General features: G+C 36.5%; 1 protein-coding gene across 3 annotated transcripts; it reads left to right on the top strand.

Annotated features, from left to right (window-relative positions):
• Positions 1 to 27117, top strand: dpysl2b (dihydropyrimidinase like 2b). 3 transcript variants are annotated; one of them, XM_056253260.1, is made up of 15 exons: positions 1 to 54; positions 624 to 892; positions 11731 to 11819; positions 12673 to 12857; positions 14744 to 14908; positions 15074 to 15135; positions 17430 to 17510; positions 17994 to 18062; positions 18173 to 18293; positions 18694 to 18850; positions 20940 to 21081; positions 21277 to 21447; positions 24686 to 24865; positions 25966 to 26131; positions 26374 to 27117. In XM_056253260.1, exons 2-15 carry the CDS (start codon positions 641 to 643, stop codon positions 26463 to 26465), a joined length of 1932 nt encoding a protein of 643 aa, XP_056109235.1. In that variant the 5' UTR covers positions 1 to 54; positions 624 to 640; the 3' UTR covers positions 26466 to 27117. The 3 variants fall into 3 exon arrangements, with proteins under 3 accessions (XP_056109235.1, XP_056109237.1, XP_056109238.1); XM_056253262.1 differs by lacking the exon at positions 1 to 54 and having other exon boundaries at positions 580 to 892; XM_056253263.1 differs by lacking the exons at positions 1 to 54; positions 624 to 892 and adding an exon at positions 4231 to 4517.
• Positions 27118 to 27921: the final 804 nt, after the last annotated feature.

The following is a 27921-nucleotide window of genomic DNA, read 5'->3' as shown; positions in this document are numbered from 1 at the left end:
TTCTCCTCTCGTCTCTCCAGCAGAGCGTCACCTCATCCTCAGTCGGTCTCACGTCTACTGTACGGTAACATCCCTGGATTTTTCTCTAACTGTGTCTTCGCGATATAATGTTCGATGTGTTGCGTTAAATAACATGACATGCCATAATTTGCATGGTTTACAGTTATTTGCATGCATTCTACATTGCATTGTTCAACAGATTGTTCTAGATGAGTAGGCATCTTTTCTAAAGGGATTTTCATTTAAGTGTGTGCCATTTGCGATCAATTGAATGTTATTTGCAGGGCTGAATGCTGTGGATAATGCAATTCATTGTTTTGACAACTCATTTAGTCAAACAGCCTGAAGAAATGCTAATGAAGTTTCTATCATTTTTTAATTTATTTAATTACTGATATTTAACGCAATAGGTTTTTATTTTATTCTTAGAGGATTCTTATTTGAATGATCTCATTAGTGGAAAAAAAACCCCATACATTAGGATTCCTTTAGGATTTGTAGGAACCTCCTCGCCTCACATGTGATGCTGTTTCTCACCTCCCAATGGAAAAAACTAACATTTAGTGTCCACAGAGCAACCTCCTGCTCGCTAACCGGTTTACATGCCTTTGCATCCATCTGACAGTGTTCACTGAGAGAAATGTCTGCTGTCGGAGATGTGCCTGGGTTCTTCCAGAACATGGGAAGCTCCAGCCCCAACCAGCCACGGCAGAAATTCTGTGGCATGTTCTGCCCGGTGGAGGGTTCGTCCGAGAACAAGACGCTGGACTTTGACTCGCTGTCCTCAGGGAAAGGTCGGGTGATCGAGAGGCAGAAGGATATCTCCAAACCACGAAAAGTGGAGATCAGAAGAAGTGCCGGGAAAGAGAATCTGCAGAACCTGAAGGACGAGGTAAGAGCTGCAGGGATTGTGCATGTGGGGGAATCAGTCGGATTACATATATCATGCATTCAGATGAAGCCTTGCTTATAATAACAATCAACCAGTTTATTTATTTAGGCCTACAGATATGAAAAGTGTTTCTATATTGTAGCTAATAAGGTAAGATGGTTAGAATCCAATTCATTACATATACTGTTTAAAATCATTAAAACAATTGAAATATGTTTTTAAAGTCAACCCCCTAAGTGGTTTGTGAATGGTTTCTTTTATTCTTACAAGTAAAATTCCTCGATTCTTTTTTTTATTACATGATTTTTGATACAGATCTATTAATTTGCATATGTCCATATGTGAACTTATAGCATGGTGCAAGGATGACATCAAAACCCTGAAGTCTAATTTGTTGCTGGTTCCCTCAAGAGTTTTCTATGGGTTTTTATAATGGGGGTTTTCGGTTTATGAGTAAAATAAAGTCTGTGGCAAACATAACTTGATACTTTTTGCTCCACAACGTTTGGACGTTTTGCTGTACAGTGTAAATTACACACACCCATATTGGTTTGTGACCTCATCCCTGCACCACTCTATAGAGTGCAACAGTCGGGTTACAGGAGCAAAAACTCAATTCATTTTCTCCATAGGGAAATTAATCTTCAACGATAACCTTTACAGACAGCCTTACTCTGAGCTACGAGGTTGTTAATTGATAGTATTTGCTTCTGTTGAAGCCGTCGCCCACATTATTTAAACTTAGTTTTAAAATGATCGTGTTTAACAGCAGAATTCATGGTGAAGAACTACATTACCCATGATGCTGTACAGAAAATTACACCAATCTGTGAGTCGAAACAAGTAAAACGTGCCACTATAGATCTCTTTAGCTTCGCCCAGTCTCACTGCAAATGACATAATCAAGTCGGTCTCCCTAATACTATTTTTAATTCTATTATGCTGTTCACAATGCCTCATGGGATTGTAGTTCTTTCCTTCACCTTTTATTTTTGTCTGATTTTCAAATACTTTTTTGCTTCAAATGAAAATTTGTAATGTTGTGATTCACCTCGTAGCTGGTTGGCTTGGTTCTTGGCCTATAATGCTTTCAAGAAAACTTTTTTTTTTAATCCCCATGGGAGAATTGAATGGAAAAAAACCTCCGGAACCAGCGTCGCTGAAAAAGTGGGTGGGTTGCACTGTTGCACTCTATTACGCTGTTCTCTGGAATACTTGATTCTGATTGGTCAATTGCAGCATCCTGTTGTCAGATATTTTTGTATAATAACCTTTGAACAGTATATTTGACATTTTCCCTGGCAACCAATCTCCTACACTGCTAATCTTATATGAACAAATAATTTCAGCTCAATGTCCATTGATTTACTTATTTAGCAAGTAGTAATATGCAATATCGTAAAATGCATTCCTTCAGAATCAGCATGATACAAAATCTGATCACCCTGTCTGGGTTTGATTTGCACTTGCAACCAGCTGACTGTACAATATCCACTACTTATTTTTAAGGTTGTTGCGGGTGAATAAAACCATGAATTCTTTTAAGGCTTGAATATTTTCTGTTGTTCTCACAGTAAAAAGGTCAAGGATGCATACAACTTCAGAGGTCATTATAGAGCTTATGTAGCCCCGCCCCCTTTTTCACTCTTCCAGTTTGTATTTCCACAGCATGAAGGTAAGATCTTCTCGTTTTAAAATCTCCCTGGATATCTGTAATGACGTCCGCTTCAAACACCACAATGCTGATGATAACTTCTGTTAACTCTACAATAAGTAAATCCACTTAATCAGTTGACTTCTCTAGCCGAAATATACACGGCTATCGCAAAAATGGAAGTTCAAATACAAAATGCTAAATATGTCTGAATGTTTGTTTATCTGGCGCATAAGGTCTATACCTTGCAATGGTTTGTGCATTTAGAAAAAGGTGCAGCCCTTAAAATTTTTAATAAGAAAATGTTCAACCCCTACAAAATAAGATGACTTTACAGTCCAGTTATTGTTCCCAAGAGCTCAATAATTCAAGTATGTGTGGGCCTTGGTATCTGGATGCGGTAACCATAGCTACAGATACAATGATGCTGAACGATGATTGAAGTATGTCCCGATTGGGCTTTAAGAGCAATAACTTGGCAACTGTTAAAGCTCATATGCCTGTTTTCCCTCTTCAGAATTACCCACCTTATTCACATAAACCATGGAAGAGAAAACGGTATGGTTGTTTCACTGAATGCTGTTACTGTTGTACATGAGACTATACGAAAAGCGCTATGTCACCCATACCGAACAGGAAGTTGTTCTATGTTTGGCAAGTGTGATTTAAAGCCACTCCCATGCTTTTCCCCCTCATGACAGGCCTGAATGACTGCAGAGATCAATAGCGTGTTTAAATCTACTGCATTGAGACCAAAGTAGCCTGAAGGACCCGGATGTTGAGCTATAGACTTTGTGCACATACACTAGATCAAAAGATTCATGTTAAGAAGGCATTAAGTGTGGTGTTATTATACAATGTTCTGAATTGCCTGAGCTAAAACTGTGCAAACATATTGTTTTGCTACTTCTGAGGCAATCACTTTTATTTTATTTGCTTACTGTGCACACAACTTTATTATCAAACCATTTATTTTCCAAGCATTTTATTAACATAATATTCAAAAGTACAAAATATTAATTAAAAAAATCATGAATGTTTGAGTCATGAATAGTCATTTTAGGGGTTTGACATGAATAAAACAAGCCTTTTCATAAAATGGTCAAGAAATGTCCATAAAACACACACACACACACAGTTTTACTGTTTACTGCTATTTTTCTCCATAATGATGCCAATATTTCTCAATTTTTCTACAATAAATTCTGCCTTCTAATAAGATATTTATTATTATTATTATTATTATTATTATTATTATTATCCCACATTGTCCGGATAGTTACACCGCTTAGACCTTTTTGGAGTATCCAAAGTATCCAAGCCAACATGAATTCTAAATCAGAAAAAGAAAATGTTTTTATTTATTTTTTTTGTATGTATGTAGCCTATACACAATGTTGAGGTGTGTTATCCTTATCAATATATATATTTTAATTAATTAATTAATTAACTATAGTTAATTAATTGCCCCAGAAAAAAAAAAAAAAAATCCATAATAAACTGCATAATCGTTAGCATACAATCAAATTGAATAATCATTTCTAAAACAGTTTTATTTTTTCCATCAGTTTCGATCAGATTATGCAAAACACCATTGTCTGAAACACTGGTCACCCTCTCTGGACTCAGAGGAGGAGCTGCCGGCTATCCAGGGCGGGGTTGTGCGCATGCGCGCTGCTCTCCGCTGTGAAAATCTCTCGTTTTGTCTCAGACAGTCTGGGTGGACTTGGTGCATCAGTGGAGAGGAGATATTGGGCACAGGTCTTTTGTCCTTTACATTTCTAGCGCTTTTGCCTCCTCCGTTCGCCTCCCAATTTCTCGAGGACTACAAAAATTGTCCTAAACCAAGCCATTTCCCCTCCCAAACAGATCGTTGCATCCATTATTACAGTGATAACGGTTCATCAAAGGGAATAGAGCAGAACGAAGATGTCTGGCTATCAGGGCAAGAAGAATATTCCCCGCATAACCGTGAGTTATGGAATATCTTCTTTAATTATTACTAAGCATAAAGCATGTTTAGACATATTTAAAATCCTGTGAGAAATGAATGTGTTTGATTTGCAATGCTAATGAACGCTGATCCGAACTAAACGCAACGCTCGCGAACGCTGATCCCCTGCTCCGCTACATTATGTTACGTTACTCAGGTGCTTAGCCGGTTAACTTGTGTGATTTTTTTAAAGCGAAATTCAGCTGTCAAAGTCTATAACATAGCTACTGCAGCATTTCTAAGACTGGTTTTGTGATTCACACCCCAATCTACACGACGCAACAAAACAGAAACGTTCCCTTTATAATGAATGAAGCTGTTTGCGCCGTTAACTTTGCGTCGCGTTACTACACGGACTGTTACAATGTGTAACGAGCACAGCATTCCACGGTGTATCTAATAATTGCAGTGATCAAATCTGTATTTGACCAATGTGACTTTTACGCGAACAAAACGCACACAAACGTGTTTGAGGGAGCGGTACAGGATAATGGAAAAACGCATGGCAAACCGGGAGGAAATTATCATATTTCCTTCCTCATGTAAAGTGGGCTTGATTTATAATAGGTGCACTTCATGGCCCATGTCTATGCATTTTTTGCATTTGGACAAGCCATGCATTGAAATATTTGTCTGTAGAGTCACAATAGAATAGACATTATCATGCATCCCCACCCCTTTGATTATAACATAGCCTACATTTATGACATCGCAATGCACCTAATTTGATCTGTCTTATTGTAAAACATGCTGCAAATAGCTGTTCGGAGACGGTCGAATGGAGCTCCCACTCGGCTCGGCTCGGCTGGTGGCGGGTGTGCCTTTGTTTCTTTTCAAAGGAAGCACTTTCAGCTGAGGTTTTGGGGGAGAGCTTTAGGACACCCTTTTAGCTTCTCTTAGCTATGTTGAATGAGAAGTAGGTGGGCTGTGGTTTCCATCCAGCATGTTAGAGAAACCACATCCAGCTCTTACTAAGATCTAAGAGGTTGGAGAACAGCCAGTCCGAGACTCCATCCCTATAGCACGTGCGGGATTGCATGCATGCAAAAAAGATTCAAATATGCAGAAAGGAATGCATTCAGATAAGAAACAAGGGGAAATGTTGTGAGAAGAATGTCCTGTCTGAAGCCTCATGGAGAGAAATGCTTGTGGAGTGGCCTAAAGCTGTCTGTGCCACACCCCTATACAGTCTTTTAGTGTTGCGTCTATGGCACATCGGAAAGAATGGGAATTAAACGCTTTAAAACAGATCTGTCGAGTGACATATCTTAGTGCAAAGGGCTCTCGGTTTGGATTTACTTGTTGCGTCGGTTAACTGTAGTCACAGCTTGGCCCCATCAGTCATCACCTCTTGTTTTCCCTGTACTACTGTAGTGGAATTCATGTGCAGTCTCTCGACCCGAAATTTGCTCACTGCGGAGACCTCCCAAGCACACTGTGACATAAAACCCTGTGCATAAATATTGTCTTCATTAAAGCGTCAGCACAATCGGGCGGATTGTTCTGGTGCAAGTTGTAGAGCGGATATTTAAAAGCAGTTGAAATGGCCATGCAAATGACAGACGCAAACTCAGATTGACCTTATTAGATCTGTATTTCCTGTCATAAATAGCCACAGGCGTGGTTTGATGCACACATATTTGACACACAGGCATATGTGGGCTGGCTGGAATGGTTGACGGGTGGGTCTGGGACTGGGAGGACCAGCTGCATTGGTCAGCTGCGCAGACAGGCGGAGGACTGACCTCTTCTTGTGCCTTATTAAAGATGAATGTTAGCTTTAATTCACCACATGCCTGGTCACTTTTAGCCGTAGTTATGAGGTCAGACATCAAAGCAGAATTCTGCAAATTCTTTTATTTTCATTGTAATAACTTACTGGCATTGTTACATAATCACATATTATTAACTTATGGATGGATGATAGTTCTGTTACATTGTTGTTAGCTGTTTCTAGATTTTTCAGCATCAGACCTACTGTAAAAGACAAAAATAAATAGTGTGAGTAAATATTTATATTCAATATTTGCTTCAATAGTTATTCATTTATTTACTAAAGATGGAAGTTTGATAGTTTACTATGTATTGGTTTTGCTTTACTCAATTATTTATAAAATAAATATAGAAATAAATATTACAGTAAAATATATATATATTTTTTGTAAATAAATGTTTATTTAAAATAAAATTTATCTGCAAGTAAATGCATACATATTTTGTAAATAAGCCATGCATTTACAATATTTATTTACTAAATAAAGAAAATAGTTTATTGTAATATTTATTTATTTACTTTGTGCATACGGTACTTATTTAATTACAGAAAGATACGTCTTGTTTTAAATATTAGTAGTAGTTCCATAAATGACCTTGGTAAAGGAAATAAATACATATTTATTACAATAAAAAACATTTTAGTAAATAAATCGATTTTTTATTTAAAATACGACTATGATCTGTATTTAGTAACTAAACATGTAACATGTAAACATGCAATATTTATCCATTTATTTACTAAATAAAGGTGATAGTTTTATTTTAAATATGTATGATGGTTCTGTAGTAATTAAATAATTTACTTTAGTAAAGGAAATAAATACACATTTATTCAAATAAAATATTTTTCTTTAGTAAATAAATGTGTAAATATTTTAAAACAAAGCTATTATCTGTATTTAGTAAATCAAGAAATACATAAGTAAATAAGTACTGAATGAATAAACATGCATAAGAAATGTATAAAAACAAATTCTATATTTATATATAGAATTTTATTTATATAAAAATATAAAATTTATATATTAATAATTTTATTTATATATAAATTCTTATGTAAATAAATGCAAAAGGAATTAAATAGATATTACAAATAAGACTGTATCATCTTTCTTGCATGTAGTTGAATTTTGCAGTTGTTAAATCTAATACAGTGTAAAAGTGATTCCAATAAAAGCCCTCCTGAGCCGTCATCTGGTTACCATGGCAACCGCAGCAGCTCCAGTGCAACCCAGTGATCTGTCCCAGAATGCTCTGCTGTTGTGTCCCCATCGCAACGCACAATCTCGACTCTGACTCGTACCGGCCAAATAACATACAGGATTCCTCATTCATAATGACTTCAGAGGACGCAAACATGCAAGGCACACTTTCAGTTTTCTTTTAAAGAGGATCATATGCGGATTAAGCTGGCAACTAGATTTTGACTCAACTAAATCTGTTTCTAAATAAGTGAGGGATGGAACTTCAAGTTAAACCCTGAGACTGGAAGTCAGTCAACTGACTAAATTAGTCGTCTTCTGGTCTAAAATGTAATGTCCTTTATAGTTCATACCATACTGTAGGTGTTCATGTGACATTATAATGTTATGTTAGCATGTCTGTTCAAACTCACGTTATCATTTATGGCAAGCAGTGGTCATTATTATAAACATACAGAGCAGAAGACTTCCTGTGAGCGTTCTCATGCACTAAATATCTAGCACTGTGACTCTGGAAAAGGTCCAAAACAAGCACCAGTTCAGATCATAAAGTCCCTGTTTTTTCAGACTTCCTCTAATTAACATTATGGCCTTTCTGATGATGTCATCGTGCTTTAGCCCAGCATTGACGGCTGTGATTGGTTGATTTGTGCACAGAGACTGAGGAAATGGATTGCAGTGATTGCCGTGGTTATGTAATGCATGTTATGAAGCAGCTGTTCAGTGTGGCTGACCGCCAAAGCCAATCGCACGGTCCCAGAAGCCCCTCTGCGAAGATCTGGACATTCAGAGTAGAAGGCATTCGTAGACACTGGTGGTTTGTATAATTTAAACTCACTAAATACTAAAGGAAATGAAGCACTGTTTCACTGTAAACCTGAATAAGTTGGCAAAACACAAATAATTTGAGGTAATCACATCTGTTACATCAAATTTTTTAAGTTAAGAAAAGTTTAAAGTCCCCATGAATTCAAAATTGACCATACTTACTTTGTTTGCCTAAATTGATTGTTTTGTGGTGAACAATTCATCCATGCAAGTCAATCTACACAAAAAACTACAAAAAAAACTTTTTTGGCTTCGTAATCTTTAATCAAAATCTGAAATTTCCCCTCCCTTCTGCGTTGGAGGACCTTGCCTGATGACGTAGGTTTCACGGTTTGGGCGTCTTCTTAACATCCGTAATCACGCCCCTCCAACTGACAGTAGACAGGCTGAATGAAAACACCTACTTTTCTAGATCCAATCAGGTGCTAGTTGGGGAAAAAGCCACGCCCACCATTTTGCCTCATTTAGTATTCCGTTTCTCTCGGAAATACGTCACAACACTGGAGAAAAGTCGTTTGCAACTTCCGGTTCACGGGGACTTTAAGCAAAACTTTTATTTTGTACTTGGACATTTTAATTGCTCTTAATTTGAAATATTTTGAGTAAGCTAATTCATTCATTCATTGAACTTAAAATCATCATGTAATCTCAATTTAAATATGTTAAGTAGAGGAAACTTGTCTAGCTTTAACTAGCTAATTCAATAATGCTAACTTGCTAAATGGTAATACAATGCTTTGATAGCATTAGTATAGCATAACAAGTGCTGAATGAGTATGGTGTTATAGAACAGTTAACATACCAGACTCATGCTCCACTTGTCGCCATGATGGTAACTCCAAAAAACGCAACATAACAGAAACTCTTCTAAATTAGCATAGCAGAGGATTAAACACGACTAAATCCCCCACTTAACATTAATCTTGCACAAAAAACATTATATAACGCTTAATTTTAGCATTTGCTATTCCTTTTCGAGTGCCATGGCAAAGCATGACATAGAAATCCCAGCCCAGGTTCAGCTAAATGCAAGTTTGTCTAAATTAAAATATACAAGTTCATAAAACTCAAAACAATGAAACAATTCAGATTACTTAAAATGTGTCAGTTTTGTGAACTCAGAAGAAAAAGAAAGTTCCAAAAACTCATAAAAGTTAATTGGATTGAACCAAATAATTATTTTGAGCATTAGGGTTTACAGTGTTGGTTTACTGTACTGTATTTACAGTACTGTATCTGGCGTTGTTTTCCTCTTTAATGGTGCTCTGAGATATGTATAGTAGGACATGTCAGGTCAGTGGAGTATTTTCTTGCATCACTAAGTGAATCAGGGCAAGGCTTGGGAAGCCACCGAGGGCCTCATGTTGCTGGGTTGCCAACAAGCACGCAAAGAGGCAGAAACGCAGACAGAGCCGCCTTTGTCCCCGTACGATGCCGAGGGCCTTGTGACTGGAATTGTTCCACTGCTCCCCTTTCAGAAAAATGAACGTTCTTCTGGGGCTCTGAATGTAAAGAGAATCCTGGGTGGCGGACGGTGTCCGTACCGGGGTGTCGAGCCAAACTTCACCCTTCGTACTGTTGGGAGTTATGATGCTGTTATTCATTCATTGCTTGGGAAATGTATAAAGTACAAATTTGGGACACTTTTTGACATTAAGATAACTCGAGCGAACACATCTTTGTAATAAACAATTCATTCTCATTCACTTTATTAAACTGTGGGTAATGTTTTGTTTTGTTTAATGCAGGACTAACTTTCCTGCAGCATTTTATTGGTTGGACCTAATGAACAAACATGCAGTGTTTATGCTTTTTACAGATGATAGTTTTATGTTAATATTTATGTATATATTTATTTTTACATTACTCAAGCAATTATTTATGTAATCAATTACAGAAAGATTATTTTAATAATCTAATTAATTAATAAATAAATAAATAAATGACTAATTTAATAAATAAAAAAATACTTAAGTAATCCAAATAAATAAATATATTTTAAAATAAAATATCAGGTAAATTAACTTATTTTCATGTTATCAGTTACTAAAATGATTGCATAATCACTTATTAATAACTGACTTGACGGTCTTCTGTTACATTGTTGTTTGCAGTTTCTATAGACCGACTGTAAAATACAAAAAATAAATACATCAGGGAGTAAATAAATAAATATATATATATTTTTTAAAAGAAAAATATTTTTTCATTATTTATTTACTAAATAAAGTTTTTTTCTTATTAATTTATAAATGTGTAATCTTTCAAGTAATTATTTATTGAATTACTACAAAAACTTGAAGCAAATAAATTAATAAATATTTATTTTAAATACAAATATATAATCTGTTTGTAAAATAAATTTTCATTAATAAGTAACAATTCATTCTTGTTCACTTTCTTGTACTGTCTCATATTTTTCATTCACTGAAGCGAAAAGACTGACCTAAAGTGCAAACCAATAGAATTCGAGTGCAGGCTGTGAAGGAGCATTTCATTGGTTTAGCTGCTGAAGGAACACGCCCCCTTCACAGAATGAGTCTGTTTTTAGTCTGATCGAGACTGCTGAATGAACTGAGACATCTCGTTCGCAAACGAACTGAACAATTGAAACATTGAGAATGAGTTTCTGCTTGTAGTTCCTTCAGCTCTGTGTGTGAGTCAGTCTTGTTCACTAAAAGGAGATAAATGTGATGAATTATGAATGTGTATAAAATTGGATATAAAACTAACTGTAGTAGTTTTGTAGACAAGCATATTGTAATAAGACTTCTAGCATTTTTTTAAGTCTAGAGTTTTTATCAAATTGGTTGAGTGAATTATTAATTGACTCACTCATAACACACAAAAGTATTAACCAACCTACTAGTGTAACTATATAACCTGTTGGAAGGTCACTAAACAAATCAGTGAGTGAATAGGAACTAATCATTTTGGTGAATGGCTTCAAAGATTACGAGTCACTGAGATTAATTAAAAATCCCCAGGACTGATTCAGTACACACTGGACTAGAAATAACAGTTTCAGCTCAGGTTGTAAGAGTGAATCAGTGTCTTCAATGTTTAACAAAGCACATTGTAAATGTTCCATGGTGAACATGTGTTTATAATTGTGAAGGCCACAGAATTGAGTGATGCTCCTTATAAAGAATGCGGGCGACACTATACTGGTTCCTTATAAGCTCTGATTTACTGGCTCCTGTTAAATTTGTATTTGTAGTATATTATGTTTTATACTTATCAGTCCCCCTGACTGATGTTGAGTGTATATTTAATGAATGCTTCTAACACCATCTTCACCTTGCAGCAGTGTTCTTCAGGTGAATAGACAGTTTACACATGTACTTCGATGGGATACTAAGGCGACTTTTATCTGTCTTTACAGAGTGACCGTCTCTTGATTAAAGGGGCTAAGATTGTGAATGATGATCAGTCGTTCTGTGCCGACATCTATATAGAGGATGGCCTGATCAAGTGAGTATGAGAGATTCTTAAATTAATATATTACAGATTGCTAATCAGATGCGAGGAAGACAGACAGACAGACAGACAGAGAGAGAGAGAGAGAGAGAGAGAGAGAGAGAGAAATATAGATAGATAGATAGATAGATAGATAGATAGATAGATAGATAGATAGATAGATAGATAGATCAAATGTATTTATTTATCTATTTATTAAGATAGATTGTGTTTATTTATCTATATATTTACAATGCTACATATGACATGATTTATACATATATGTTTACTGTTTGTTTTATTATTTATATATAATATGTTGATGCTTTGGCAACATTGTGTTACACAGTCATGCTAATAAAGCTAATTTGAAATTGAAAATTGAATAAATAGACAGACAGACAGACAGACAGACAGACAGATAGATAGATAGATAGATAGATAGATAGATAGATAGATAGATAGATAGATAGATAGATAGATAGATAGATAGATAGATAGATAGACAGACAGACAGATAGAAAGACAGACAGACAGACAGACAGACAGACAGACATACATATAGATAGACAGACAGACAGACAGACAGACAGATAGATAGATAGACAGATAGATAGATAGATAGATAGATAGATAGATAGATAGATAGATAGATAGATAGATAGATAGATAGATAGATAGATAGATAGATAGATAGATAGATAGATCTTTCAGCAGTCTGAGGTTATGAGGTTAGTGTGTACAAAATGTGCCTTTATATCACATGACACATAATGAGATAATGAAATAGCTCTTTAAATTTGGGTTTTGAAATTAAATTAAGATTCATCCAATTGTATAACTTTTCATATCTCACTCTCACTCACAGGCAAATTGGAGAAAATCTGATAGTGCCCGGTGGGGTGAAAACCATCGATGCCCATGGGCGTATGGTGATGCCAGGTGGCATTGATGTGCACACACGCTTCCAGATGCCTGACAGGGGCATGACTTCTGCAGATGACTTCTACCAAGGCACCCGCGCTGCTCTGGCTGGAGGAACCACCATGATCAGTACGTGTCAAACTGTCCTCAGTATGCTGAGTTTGACAGAGAAACTGACTTGAGATCAGACTGCATACTGTGTGCATAGTAACCATATAGAACATCATAGCAACCACTTAGCGATGCCATAGCAACCAACAAGAAATGCCCCAACAATAACCTACAACCATTGTTGGGCTTGTTCCCCAAAAACTTTGTTTATTTCTCATTACTCTTTTTAAAAGTAATATTAGTTTATTTATACTCCATCCCCTTTGGTCGGTTGCAGGGCCTTAAGCCAACCCACGCCATCCCCCACCCCCGCCTCATTAACTATTTCCCCGCCATTGAAGGAAACAAGCTGTTTTATGGATGGTAACTGTAATATCATTCCAGTAATCATATTAGTAATTCGTTTGTCACTGCAAAATGTAATGTTATTATTGTAACGTGTTAGTAACACATTACTGCCCACAACATCATAACAACTATGTAGTAATTCATTAGCAATGCCCTGGCGACCACCCACAACACGCGAGCAAACAAATAGTAAAGGTGATGATACGCAGGACAACTTTTTGAGCAATATTGCTGGGCAATGTTGGCGTCAACGGGCAACCAGATGAGACACAGGGCCCACGACCGATTTAAATTATCCAGATAGAAATTTATTGCCCATTTTCAACATGAAAGTGCCCAAGCAACAATCACTCGGCAAGATTACCCCGCAACATTGCTCAAAAAGTTGCCCTGTGTATCATCACTTTAACACTTTTAGCACTACTCAAAACACCTTAGCAACCACTAATATCTATGGACCCGAAAATCTAAGCGACTTGGGCTAGTAAACAATGCCCTAAATCAACCACCCTTAATGACCTACCAACACTCTAGAAACCACCCACAACACTAAAGTAACCACTTAGCAGCGCCCTGGCAACCACCCACAATACCACAGCAACCACTATACACCATACTGGAAACCACCCACAACACATGAGCAAATGCATAGGAATGACCTATCACTGCCCTGGAAGACACCAACAATCCAATAGCATACACCTATCAACCACATATTAATACTTTAGCAACCACCAACATAACCTTATCATAGCAACCACCTAGCAACACCCTGGCAACCACCCACAGCTCCTGAGCAAATGCATGGTAATGCTTTAAACACTACTCAAAACACCTTAGCAACTGCTAATATCTAGGGACAAGATTGTTTAAGGCCCAATCCCATAACAACCGCCAACAAATGCCTAGCAATCACCCACAACACCATAGCAACACCCTGGCAACCACCCATAACACCTGAGCAAATGTATAGTAATGCCTTATCACTGCCCTTGAAGCAACCAACAATACAATAGCAACCACCCACAAAACCATAGCAACCACCTACAACCCCTGAGCAAATGCATAGTAATCCTTTAAACACTACTTAGAACACCTTAGCAACTGCTAATATTCAGGGACCAGAAAATCGCAGAAACTTGGGCCAGTAAGCAACACCCTAGCAACCATGACAGTGCCATAGCAACCATCTAGTAATGCTCTAGCAAGCACCACTCACACTTTCTCCAATTTGCCTGTGGTTCCTATGGTCTTAATACAGATTAACACAGTTAAGCTTTGGTTAGACCTGCTATCCAATAACTTTGTTATACTTTTTCATTAGTGTTATCAAAGAGTCGCTGTATCGTTTATGATGCAGCCATCATTTAGTGTGTGTCAGAATGGCAGACCGGATGGAGACAGTGTGCTTAAAATAGTACAAGAGATTGTTTTCATGTCTCTGTTTGTCCTCATTTCAGCTCAGAGCGGCATTACTTAACTGATTAAAGTGCTCTTTAATCTGATTCTGTAGGAGCTCTTTAATATCTGCCTTACCACTGTGTGTTTGTGAACAGTCGATCATGTGGTGCCTGAACCCGGGACGAGTTTGATCTCAGCCTTCAATCAGTGGCGGGAATGGGCGGACAGCAAAGCGTGCTGCGACTATTCCCTTCACGTGGACATCACCGAATGGCACAAGGGTATTCAAGAGGACATGGAGACGCTCGTCAAAGATCACGGTAAAGCACTGCCAGAAATCCCTTATGTGAACATCTGTATCTGCTGTACAAACCCACCAGAGTTAGCGTTTACTCCATCGGTCAGGAATTCTGCTGCTGCGCTGTTTCACCTAATGTCTCACCGACATTTCCCTCTGTAATTTCATACCCCGTCTTTGTGTGCAGGCATTAACTCTTTCCTCGTCTACCTGGCTTACAAAGACGTTTTCCAGCTCACTGATTCCCAGGTATGACTTCCTCCGTGAGTTGCACATATTTACTTGTCTTGTAGGATCTCATGAAACCTGTCAAAAACATACCCAGGTCATATAAAACCACGGAATAAAAAAAAGAGAGAATTTAAAGATAAGAAAGTTACTTTTTTTTTGGACCAATAAGATACAGGAACATAAAGACAATGTTGCTAAATTGTCAGGAACGTTTTTAAAATGCAAAACACCTTAATGGCCCAAAGAAAGGATGGTATTAGCATTGTTTTGTAAATATACTATGGTATCATGGTATTGTTTTAAAGCTCCAGTCCGTAACTTTTTTAAGTTAAAAATAATCCAAAATAATTATATTAAAAAAAACTTATTCTGCCAGTGGTCAAAACTATCTGCTTGCCATAGCTAGATTCAAAACGGTTAGCTTGTAATAATGATTTTAATTCCAGTGGTACTGGTGGGTTTCCGCGGGAAATTCGAGCATGTCTTTGCGTCATTACGTCACATCCGTACACATAAAGAAGGAGTTTCGGCTAGCCGGCTATACTGCGCGTGACGAGATGTTTAGATGTATAGGCTTTTCTCGCAGCACTTTACATGATTAAACTTATGGCATCCAGAAAGATCCAAACAACAATCATCAGTGTCAACTGGAGATTCAGCAGTTATAAAACCCAAAAGACTTCGTACTTCGGATTTAAGGTGGCTAGAGAAAGAGAAAGAAACCGTCTCATGCGAACACAAGGATTTAAACATCGGCGGGGCTTTTGAAAAGTGCGTGAACTCCGTGTTTTGAAGGGGTTCAAAACGGAAGAAGAGACGGCTTTTTTCTGCTGAACAAGTAAGACATTTCAATAGTTCAATCGTGTAACAGTACGTTTTCTTAATTCACACAGTTATGGAGTTTCCTTTGTTGTGCCTTTCTCGTTTTGCTATTATGGAGAATATGAATTCTGAACTACGCAGGTAACCATAAAACACATTAAATTTAACATTAGTCACGCAATGCTGATATTGTTAACATGAACAATTTGAGAACAAAGTAGGCTATAATTTGCACGGTTGCTGTAACGTTAAATCGCGTTGATTAAATCTAACGAAGCTTATCATGTCGAATGCTTTTTCCCCCTTAGTTGGTCAGCACAAAAATGGATGTTACTTACTTGTTCAGAAGACATTTTCTTATGAAAATTCTTATGTTGGTCAAACTTTCAAAAAGTGAATCTGAGATTCTGTATGACAGTATCCACACAGCGCGGTGACTGACAGCAGCACTCGCCTCAAAACACTGTGTTCATCCGCGCTGTTTCATGCCGATTTACAACCCACGTAAAGATGATAATTCCGCGAATCACTGCAGTTACAGATTTCGAACAGAGAGATGGCGACAAAGAGGAAAAGATACGGACTGCAGCTTTAAGTACATTGGTTCATTTATTTATTTGTTTGTTTGTTTGTTTTTTGAGTGTGCAGTTTAACTTGACTTTTCTTTTCTGGATAAAAAGCCTGACTATGCATTATAAATGTACCATGGTCAAACCATAGTATTTTTTTAAGCACATTTGTTTGTTCATTTATTCATTTCATTTATTTTTAAGTTTGCAGTTTAATGTGACCATGGCATTACTATTTCTATGGTTTTGGACATACTTTAAAGTTTAAACATACCATAAACCATGGTATTTTAAAGTTCGTTCGTTCATTCGTTCGTTCAATCATTCATTCGTTCATTCATTCATTCATTCGTTCAGTTTAATGTGACTTTTAGTCTTTTGGAAAATCCTGACTATACACTTACAAAATATACCATGGTATTACTAAGGTTTTGAATTACATTGGATTTTATTAGTTTATTTTGCCGTTTAATGTGACTTTTGTAGTTTAACCCTAACTATGCACTAGGTATTACCACGATTTTGGACATGTACCATAGTAAAACCATAGTATTTTTGAAGTACGTTGAAGCATGATGTGCCACAGATGCCATGATTTCTCTCAGGGTTGATAAATCATGGAATTATGCATTTAAAATGTTTTTAAAAATGAAAAAAAAAAAGTCTTCCATCTGTTACCATCACAGTTTTAGGGGGCACAGTGCCAAGTTTCTTGGGGTTGGGTGTTTATGTTCTAATTCTCATTGAGAATTGTGCAAAAATTAGAAAAGTATGTCTAAATAGAGTCCCTTGGCAATTTATAAACAAATGATGCTTGAATTATCTTTTAATAATCTTAAAACTAATAATCTAGTTTTAAGCATGCTTCTGTCATATTTGGCGTTCATTCTTGAGTGAGGTCAAATGTGTGTTTCTGTGCAGATCTACGAAGTGTTGAGTGTGATTCGGGACCTCGGGGCCATCGCTCAGGTCCATGCTGAGAACGGAGACATCATAGCCGAGGTGAGATCTTCAGAGAGTCCAGCACTGAGCTCCATTACTCAGAGTTACTATCAACAATAAACTGCTTGGCGATGTTAAATCAAAACATATGTTCCACAATGAACACTCAGACTTTATATTGGCGAGCAAACCCAAAGCAAATATTCCTACATGAGGTCGATATAATTAATTGCAGATGACTTTTGGCTCAGGGTTGTGTGTATTTATCATTATGAAGATAAGCAAACTCTTTGTAATGAGGACAAAGTTTGGTTGTGGAGATAAAATGTATTGTTTTTTAATGTATACAGTATACATTGAGACTATGACATGATTATTTAAAGATTCGGTGATCTCATGCTACTCTTATCTCCCCATCCCGCTCTCTTTCTTTCTTTCTTTCTTTCTTTCTTTCTTTTTTTTTTTCTTTCTTTCTTTCTTTCTTTCTTTCTTTCTTTCTTTCTTTCTTTCTTTCTTTCTTTCTTTCTTTCTTTCTTTCAACAGGAGCAGCGCAGGATCTTCGAGTTGGGGATCACTGGACCTGAGGGACATGTCCTCAGTCGTCCAGAGGAGGTGAATGGCAGTGAATACTGGGAACAGATATTTTCCATTTTGTCATCAGAAGGAAACATAGTTTCGTAGAAGAAAACCTTTGTATTGAACTGGTTTTATGGATCATTTAGGTGGAGGCGGAAGCAGTCAACCGCTCTGTAACAGTGGCCAATCAGACCAACTGCCCTCTTTACGTCACCAAGGTGATGAGCAAAAGTGCTGCTGATGTCATCGCCCAGGCCAGGAAAAAAGGTGTGATGCAAAATAATATACCGCAATATAAAACTAAATATGGCGACTCAAGGATTGGGCTGCCTTTGATTTAATCAAGTTATCAACTGACCCATTCTGAAACATTCAAGGTTGAATTACCAAAATGGAAGAACATTCTGAGGTGGTTTGATCTAATCCCACTCTGTCCGCGCCATTAAAATGAGGTATTATTAGACTGGACAAGCAAGGCAGGTTTTATGAGCAGGGATGCACTGCAGTAGTGCAATAAAAAAAAAGAAAAATCAGTATGCTATGACTCAGCTGTTCTTGGCTAGACCGCTAGAAATGACATCATAGTGGTTAGGCTCCAGAATTAGGCAAGGGAATTAGAGTGAAATTATATATGCTGTTCCTAAATCAGTATCTTTGAACCATTTAGGCACCGTAGTCTATGGAGAGCCAATCACAGCAAGTCTTGGCACGGACGGCTCACACTATTGGAGCAAGAACTGGGCCAAGGCCGCCGCCTATGTCACGTCCCCACCCTTGAGTCCAGATCCCACCACACCGGACTATCTCAACTCACTGCTGTCATGGTAAGATCACTTAATGTCTGTTCATTTTTAGGATGGATTTATGATTTGATTTGTTTTGTTTTGGTTGTAAAGCCCTAAGTGTACCTTGAGAAATTAACTTCATTTATTGGGTCTGAGAGCGGTTAAAAAAACTGTGTGTAAGTTCCAAATGAAGCGAACTGAACTCAGACCAACTCAGAAAGTGGCCTGAGTACAGTTCAGTTTAAGTCTGCAGTGTGGTTTACTTTTAATGCTGCATCAAATTTTAGAAATAATAATAAAATTATTACATTATTATAATTATCATGGTAACACTTTACAATGAGGTTCATTGGCTAACATTAGTTAACTACATTAGTTAACATGAACTAAGAATGAACAATACTTATTCAGCATTTATTAATCTTCGTTAATATTAATTCCAACATTTACTAATACGTTATTAAAATCAAAGGTTGTATATGTTAACAATAGTTAATGCACTATGAACTAACATGAACAAACAATGAACAGCTGTAAACTAACATTAACAAAGATGAACAAATACAGCAACAAATGTATTGCTCATTGTTAGTCAATACTTTTACTAATGTTAAACAATGAACCTTATTGTAAAGTGTTACCATTATCATTATTTTAAATTATTAAATTGAATATACAAAATGTATATAAAAGTTTATATTCAAAGTGATTATAAAAGGACACAATAATTGTATCATTTTAAATATTTATTAAAATAATAATAACAATCAGCATCATTAATAATAATAATAATTATACTACTAATAATAATGATAATATTGAATACCAAAACTACTAAAAATATTTAAAGTAAGGAATGAATTATTATATGCTATATTATACAATTCATATTGTATCATTTAATTGTTATTGTTACAAATATAATGATGCAAATGATAATAATAACAATAATAACAATATAATAAATTATAAGATTTTTTGTTAATTAAATAACAATAATACTAATTATTATTATTAAATTATTTTGTTTTATTATAAAGATCATATTAAAATAATAATAAATAATAATAATGTGACTAAGAATTATTATTATATTTTATAAATGTTTAAAAATAATAATAATAATAAATATATAATAATTCTTAGTCACATTATTATTATTATTATTGATATAGTTTAATGATACAAATGATAACAATAATAATAATAATAATAAGAAGAAGATAATAAATGATAAAATAATAAATCACATATTATTATTATTATTATTAAATTAATATTTATTGTTAGCAATATAATAATAATTATAAAAATAGTAATATACTGTAGTGGTCAAAGCACCAATTTTTTTTTTAATAAAAAAACTATATGGTGAATAATGGTGAATAGAATGTGGATTGAGACATGATCACAACTAAAAAGTATCTAAATTAGTTCTGAGGCACTGAGGACAAAACAATGTAATTTTTTTCACTCTGGTGGGTTTTTTAGTCCGTTTTTTAGACAGATTTTTTTAAAGTCCCTCTGTAGTGAATCATTTTATCCTTTAAAACTCCTCTTTGATCACCAAAATGACATATTTAAACATTTTTTTTTCCTGTGAAAAAAAAATGTCTTCATGCCTTAAAATAGCTTGAGTGTAACTGTACACCCTTGCTTCATTTATATGAAGAATAATGAATATGCTAATTAGCCCCACAAAACTCAGTCTGGTGAATAATTATGAGACACCGATGCGCCATCGAAGCTCTATAGTGCACTGCCAGTTACAACCTGTGGCGTGGACACAATGTACATTTTAAACCCGGAAGATGAAAATACCGTTAAGAAACTAAAAAAAAATATATCCCCTACAATTAAATCTAACAGATGCTAACATAGTCTTCAATGATGTTCAACACACATACCTCTGTTAAAATATCAGAAAATGTTGTTTATGGTTTCATGACTCTTTAAAGCATATTAAAAACACCACATAGACACATAAACAACATTCAAAACTTGATTTTCACCACAGGGGGTCTTTAAAGACAACTCAAGTGTGGAAAGGGTTTGCTTAGTATATAAATGGAACTGTTTGTAGAAGAGACCCATTTGTTTTGTCCTAACAGAATTTGTTTCTTTATAGTGGGGATCTGCAGGTAACAGGAAGCGCTCACTGCACCTTTAACACCGCCCAGAGAGCTGTGGGTAAAGACGACTTCACCCTCATCCCTGAAGGAACCAACGGCACTGAGGAAAGGATGTCCATCATCTGGGACAAATGTGTGGTGAGACAGAAATACTAGTCTGCAAACAGTAAGGAGTTACAAGCTTCCACAGTGCAGCATCTACTCTTCCTTCCATCATATAAACAAAATCAGTCAGTAGTCATGTGAGTCTAAATAGTCCGAGCTGAGCAGACAAGCACACTCAAGTGGACACAAACAAGACAAATCTCTCCCTGTGGTCCCTGTCCTTCGTAGGTAACTGGAAAAATGGATGAAAATCAGTTTGTGGCCGTCACCAGCACCAACGCCGCTAAAATCTTCAACTTGTACCCACGTAAGGGCCGCATTGCTGTGGGCTCAGATGCTGATCTGGTTCTGTGGGAGCCTGATGTGACAAAAATCATCTCCGCGAAGAGCCACAATCTGGTGAGTTCTGCTGTCAGCAATGTCATGTGTGTTTAAAACCAACGTGAAATACAAAGTTCGGTCATGAAATGGTGGTTGGCGCAGGCTGATAGGTCCTTAACTCAATCTGCTTGCAATCACATCATTATAGGCAGGGTGCGATTTGTGAAAAAAACAGAGGGGGGGATGTTTTGAAAAAGTTTTATTCATAAAAATAAATCATGAGAACATGAACTTCATCACTGCATTTGCAGGAATTGTAAAATCTTTTTTCTTATTAACTCATGAAGTAGCCTATCGCAATATGTTTTACTCTAATAGCTTATATATGAACTGTGATCACGCACAACGAAAAACACGTAGCCTAAGAATTAAATCCCCCTCCCAGTACCATGGATAGTGCCACTCGGCTTGACATGTCAAAAGACTTATTTATGAATGGCAAAATTAAATGGCACAACGTAGTGTCAACTTAAACATAAATAGGCTATAGTGTAGGCCTCGTCATACTAGGAAAACAGTCTTTTTCTGCTTTCCTGTGGGAAAATCCGCAGCTTTCCAGTGGGTGGTCCATTTCGAATTTTATTGTTCTATCGCACTGACAGTTCACATTACAGCGCTTTACTTAGTTTAGGCTAGGCTACTTCTATCAGTCTGCTGAACCATGGATCGATTGCAAAGTTAAACCATCACAGTAGAAAAGTTGTACAACTGTTAAAGTAACAACGTTAACGTTACATCGCGATGCTGAGCTACAGTGAAATGATAGAAAAGACAGATGCATCATCTGTGTCAGTTCGCGTCTACCGCGCTAAACGCCTCCGACACACAGCTCTACTGCCCATTCTCGCAAGTGTTGATAGGCTATTACTCGTGAGGAGTAACCAATCAGATCGCGCCGTGGGCGGGACATTGAGCAAGTCTGCAGAGAGGTGATTACAGAGAGGCTGCGGCCGCTATACCAGAGCCAGCCGAAGGAGCGCATTTTAAAATAAAATTGACTTTAATCAAACCACGGACCCGTGATAAGTTTTGTGATCCGTCTCGCCATTAGTGTAGTAGCACTGATCACTTTGAGGGGGGGATAAATTTATCCCCACCGGGGATAAAAATAATTAAGCAGAGGCAGGGATACTTTGACCAGAAAGGGGGAAATCCCACGCATCCCCCCCGGCAAATCGCACCCTGATTATAGGGCACAGATGATTGGTTCCTGCTGTATCAGCAGCCAATGAACTCGCTGCTCAACCTTCAAATACTTGGTCAGCATTTGCTGTAGCAGTTGCAGCATGCTTTCAGAAACCCTCCACCTTCCCCAGCTCCACCTGTATAAATCTGCTACGGGTAATTCATATATGCTATATTGTACAGCAGCAGCATGTCTAACAGCAGCGTGTCGTGAATGTATTGGCAGTAGCAAGTCCTGTATTTGCTCTGCAGCAGCAGCAATAATAACAGCAGCAGCGTAGCAGATCTATTCCGCCAAGACCAAACATAACAACATTGTCATATCCATTTCCATGCCAAACACTCAGAAAGTTTTAGACATCAAAATAGACCCTATTTACTTTCCTAACACATGTTCCTGGTCTTACTGTGACTCATTAATGCACATTATTGATTGATTGTGTTTATGTGATTTGATGGCATCAAATGTATGTGCCTCAGTATAGTTAACCAGTGAGCAAAGTTGTGTTTTTAAGGATTTGGTTTGCAGTCCTGACCGTAGAACATTGGTTGTGCTGACCAAATGTTGGGCGTGGGCATGTTACTCATGCGAGTGATGTCATCCTGAGCTCTGCCTGGGTAATTGATGTCTCCCTCCTGGTTTGGAGGCGTAACAGTGTGCAGGATGCCATGAGGATCTTTTTTAACGTCTTCTATTTGTGTTCATGAGCTTAAAACACATTGACCTTAGAGGGTTGTGTTCTTTTGTCTAGTGGAATTTATATTTAACAATATATCTAAACATCCTAAAATAAAGATTTGTGTTAAATTTTTAAATATATTATATGCATGTAATATACATTTTATATATATATATATATATATATATATTATAGGTATAATTAATAATAACATTAATAATATATTAATACATTTAATTTATAGTTTAATATATTTATTTTATATTATTAATAAATGAACAATATGTAATTTAATATATACTATTTAATAATATAAAATATACTTGTTTTAGAAAAAAAAATCTGGACTTCAAGCTAGCTTTATTTTAATTTGTGAATAGATTTTTTTTTCTTGTTTTAAGCCTAAACCTCACTAAATATTGTACGAATTTTTTCCCAATGGCAAAAACAGAAAAATAATAGAATTTAATTTAAGATATATATTTGCTAAAAAAAACGCTACCATTCAAAAGTTTGGGGTCAGTACGATTGTTATAAAGAAATATTTACTTTTATTCAGCAAGGACGCGTCAAATGGAATAAAAGTAAAGCTTTTTTTACAGTGTTACAAAAGATTTATAATTCAAATAAATCTTTGTGAGCATTAGAGACTTCAAGTTCTAAAAACTTTTAAAATCTTACAGACCCTGAACTTTTGAATGGTGGTGACCGCTTAATATTTACACAGTTCTGCTTCTCAGGGACAGTACTGGAAAACAAGACAAAATCCTGAGTGTGTGTGTGTGTATTCTGGACCGTAGGCAACCGCTTGGTGTTTGAGCATGTGTGTGTGTTGATTATCAGATTCACTGAATAACCTCATGCTGTTTTTAGGTCTTGTGGGACATTCTGTATTGCTTTTAGCAAAGCGCCAGTAGCCTTCCGAAGGGTGTTCACACGTGCCAGCACACACACACACACACACACCCTGTAAACTTTAATATACAGTACTTCCTCCCTCATTCACTCCCTCTCATTTCCAACATTCTGCGTTTTCTTTGTACTGTATTTCTTCAACCGTTCTAAACAGGTGGGCTGCAAATATGGTCTGTTCTGAGTTCTGACATCTTGTCCTCAACATATTGTTTTAAATAGCTTTCTGAAAGGATCAATAATGATTTCAAACATGGGATATCATAATCACCTCCATTTTTACCGGAATATCATGCTTTAGTATGTGGAAGGAATTTTAGAGCAATGCAACATAACTATCCCTCAAGGAGAGCAGAGTTTGTGCAAATGACGTCGGGAATGTCTTCAAATCATCAGCATGGTTTTAATTTGTGTGCTGATCCTGATCCCGAAACGGCGTTTCGACATGCAGTGTCATGCCGTTGCTTCTTGTTTTCCAGGCAGTGGAGTACAACATCTTCGAGGGAACCGAGGTGCGCGGGGTGCCCCTGGTGGTCATCAGCCAGGGAAAGATCGTACTGGAGGAGGGAAATCTCCACACCACAGAGGGATCTGGACGCTACGTGAGCCGTAAGCCTTTCCCTGACTATGTCTACAAGAGGATAAAGGCTCGCAGCAGGGTGAGTTTTTGGTCAACGTGTTTTTTAATCAGGTTTTCTAATCTGAAATCTATAGATACACAATCTGCCGGTGACCATATTGATACCGTTTATTATTATTATTACTTTTATTGTTATTAATTGTATACAATTATTATAATTATTGATTTTCTGTGTGTGTGTGTGTGTGTGTGTGTGTGTGTTTGTGTATATATATATATATATATATATATATATATATGTGTGTGTGTGTGTGATTAATATGCATCCATCATTATTATTATTATTATTATATGATTTTTTAAAATATTACAATATAATTTTTATAGAATATTATACCATAAAAATATTCTAGCATCGATGTCTTCAACATTGATAATAAGGAAAATGTTTATATTTACATTAATTTGTAATATTTACATTAATTTAAATTGTAATAATATTTCACAATATTAATTGTCTACTGTGTTTTTGATCAATTAAATACACCCTTGGTATTCATAAAAGACTTCTTTGTAAAACATTAAAAACATTGTAATTATTTCAAAGTTTTGACCCGCAGTGGGTGTATGGCATATACAGTATACGTATATATATATATATATATATATATATATATATATATGTGTGTGTGTGTATATATATATAGAGAGAGAGAGCATCTATGCATTATGTATGCATTTATTTAAAAGTAATATTGTGAATTCTTTTTACAATTTAAAATGACTGATTTCTATTTTAATATATTTTAAAATGTAATTTATTCCTGTGATGAAAATCTGAATTTTTGAGATTTGAATCCGTGGCGGAAGGAAGTAGTTCTGCACAAAAGAGGGTTTTTAAAGACACTCCGTTGTTGTTTCTTAATTATTTACTCACTTGTGCCGTCAAACAATATCACACTCGTAGCCGTACATATATGGCATATATCAGCACGCAGTGATTACCTACATACATTACCTATATGCTTATTCTGTAAATATACTTATTCATAAATTAGTATATTTTGCCTTTCAATATAAATGCCACTTATGCTTATTAAAGGTTAACTGTTTGTGGTTTTCTAAATGTTTTAGGTTATCAGTGTTTTACCTATATTATCATGCACCATTGTTTCTTAGCTTGCTGAACTGAGGGGCGTCCCACGGGGTCTCTACGACGGGCCGGTCTGTGAAGTCTCAGTGACGCCCAAAGCTGTGACCCCTGCTTCCTCTGCCAAGACCTCTCCTGCCAAGCAGCCCGGTCAACCGGTCCGCAACCTGCACCAGTCTGGCTTCAGTCTCTCTGGTGAGCATCGCAAGGTTATCAATTAGAAATCAATTGAGATGCATGACATATCAGTACCTAAATTCACTTGTAGTATTCTATTTTAAGTTTTATTATTTTATTTTAAATTTTAATATTAGCGAGATACTTGTTGTTTTATATAATTTACTTAAATATATTATCCACTTTTTCACAGGAACAGTGTCATCATGTAAAATATATATGCATCATAAGGTGATTTCCTTTTGATTTATCCGTTTCAGGCGCTCAGGTTGACGACAACCTCCCCCGCCGCAACACCCAGCGCATCGTTGCGCCCCCTGGTGGCAGGGCCAACATCACCAGCCTGGGCTAGACCCCTGTCCTCCAGCCGACAGGAGAACAGTGGGTTGGGGGGAGGGATGTCTATAAACGGAGGGGTTTGCTGAAACCACCGTGTCAAATCAAGAACCGAACCCTCCACAGGGCCCATGATTCTTCACTCCCTACTCTCCCAACCCCCGAGCTCTCGCCCTTTTCCCTATTCTTTTCCCAACCCTACACCACTTCCTAAAGAAAAAGTATTCAAAAAAAAAAAAAGTATTTGCCTCATGTGAAGAAAGGAAACATGTAACATCCACATTTGAGCACTTCTGATTGTATGATTTTTATACTGTACTTTCTACCCACCATGAGTCATGTTATTATTTTTGTATTTAACTTTATTTGCTTTTTGAAATCGGAGGGATCAAGTGTGTGTACTAGAGAAGCTGTTTATCATTGTTACTTATTAACAAGGCAAGGGTTAGAGTACTGGGTTTCTTGTGTCATTGTTTGTGGCAAAAAGTCTATAAGGACTTTTATTACATTAGGAATGTCTATATTTTTAGGCTTTTTTTTATTAAGTTTTTTTTTTTAACTCAAACAATCAGTTTACATCAATGAACACCTGACCGTATTCCGCCCTTTCCGTGGCATTCAATGCGATTAATTTCTGTACCAGTCAATAAAAGAAAGCTTTTCCAGTGGTTGCTAATTAAAAACCATGTTTTGTTCTACAACCAGAGATATTTAATTAACAATGTTAATGTTATTGAAGAAGAAACCCCATGTAAAAAACAAGCATCTTAGCAATGTTAGAGAAAATAAGAGAGGACCACAAGTTATTCTAGCTGGAAATGTTCCTTGTCTTGTCCTCATTCCAAAAGAAACTCAATCTTTTCTCTTTTTTTTTTGTGCACAAGCTGCTTTAATTCTAAAAGGTTAAGAATAGGATAAAGTCAAGGTTGTATTTGGCCGTGAAGAAATAGAGGGCTGTTTCTCTGAGGATTATTGAGAATTTAGCAGGTGTTGGGGTTAAGGCTGTTACATCTCTTATAAACAACAAAGTGGATGTGGCGCTGTGAAATTAGTAACAATTTCCTAATGCACTAGAGCCTAAAGTATACTTACATTTTTGACATGCGTACAGCCGAACAAGTAGCGAGTGTGCGCGAATATACATGCGCATTAGGGCCGGTTCACTGCTTTGAAAAACGTGAGACGCCGGCAGTTGAATGGTAAAAAAAACCCGCAAGGTCTCAAGACTTGTTTTTTAAAAGTTGAACTTCTTTTAACTTAAGCGGCGTGTTTTTAAAACGCAGTGTCGTGTGCGAGACGCGAGCAAAACGGTCAAACACTCCGTCTAGCACTTGTTTACATAGAAAAACTAAGAAAAATAGCGCAGTGGAATGGAAAAACGCGTTCTGTGTGAACGGCCACTTAGAATGTGTCATCCTTGTCCAGTGTCTGCTATTTCTCATCGAAGTTATGAACGTAAATGTTATTAAAAA

The sequence above is a fragment of the Rhinichthys klamathensis genome, unplaced genomic scaffold (genome assembly GCF_029890125.1).
Source record: "Rhinichthys klamathensis goyatoka isolate OS25496 unplaced genomic scaffold, OSU_Roscu_1.1 h1tg000104l_1, whole genome shotgun sequence".
Classification (NCBI taxonomy): domain Eukaryota; kingdom Metazoa; phylum Chordata; class Actinopteri; order Cypriniformes; family Leuciscidae; genus Rhinichthys; species Rhinichthys klamathensis.
The sequence above is the reverse complement of the archived record's forward strand: the minus strand, read 5'-3'. Positions and strand labels throughout refer to the sequence as shown.

Excerpts from the sequence above, each read along its gene's own strand:
- dpysl2b (XM_056253260.1), top strand. The coding sequence starts at position 641 with ATGTCTGCTGTCGGAGATGTGCCTGGGTTCTTCCAGAACATGGGAAGC. Across the intron at positions 11,820-12,672 it reads ATAGAGGATGGCCTGATCAA|GCAAATTGGAGAAAATCTGA; the intron begins GTGAGTATGAGA and ends TCTCACTCACAG. Across the intron at positions 17,511-17,993 it reads ACGGAGACATCATAGCCGAG|GAGCAGCGCAGGATCTTCGA; the intron begins GTGAGATCTTCA and ends TTCTTTCAACAG.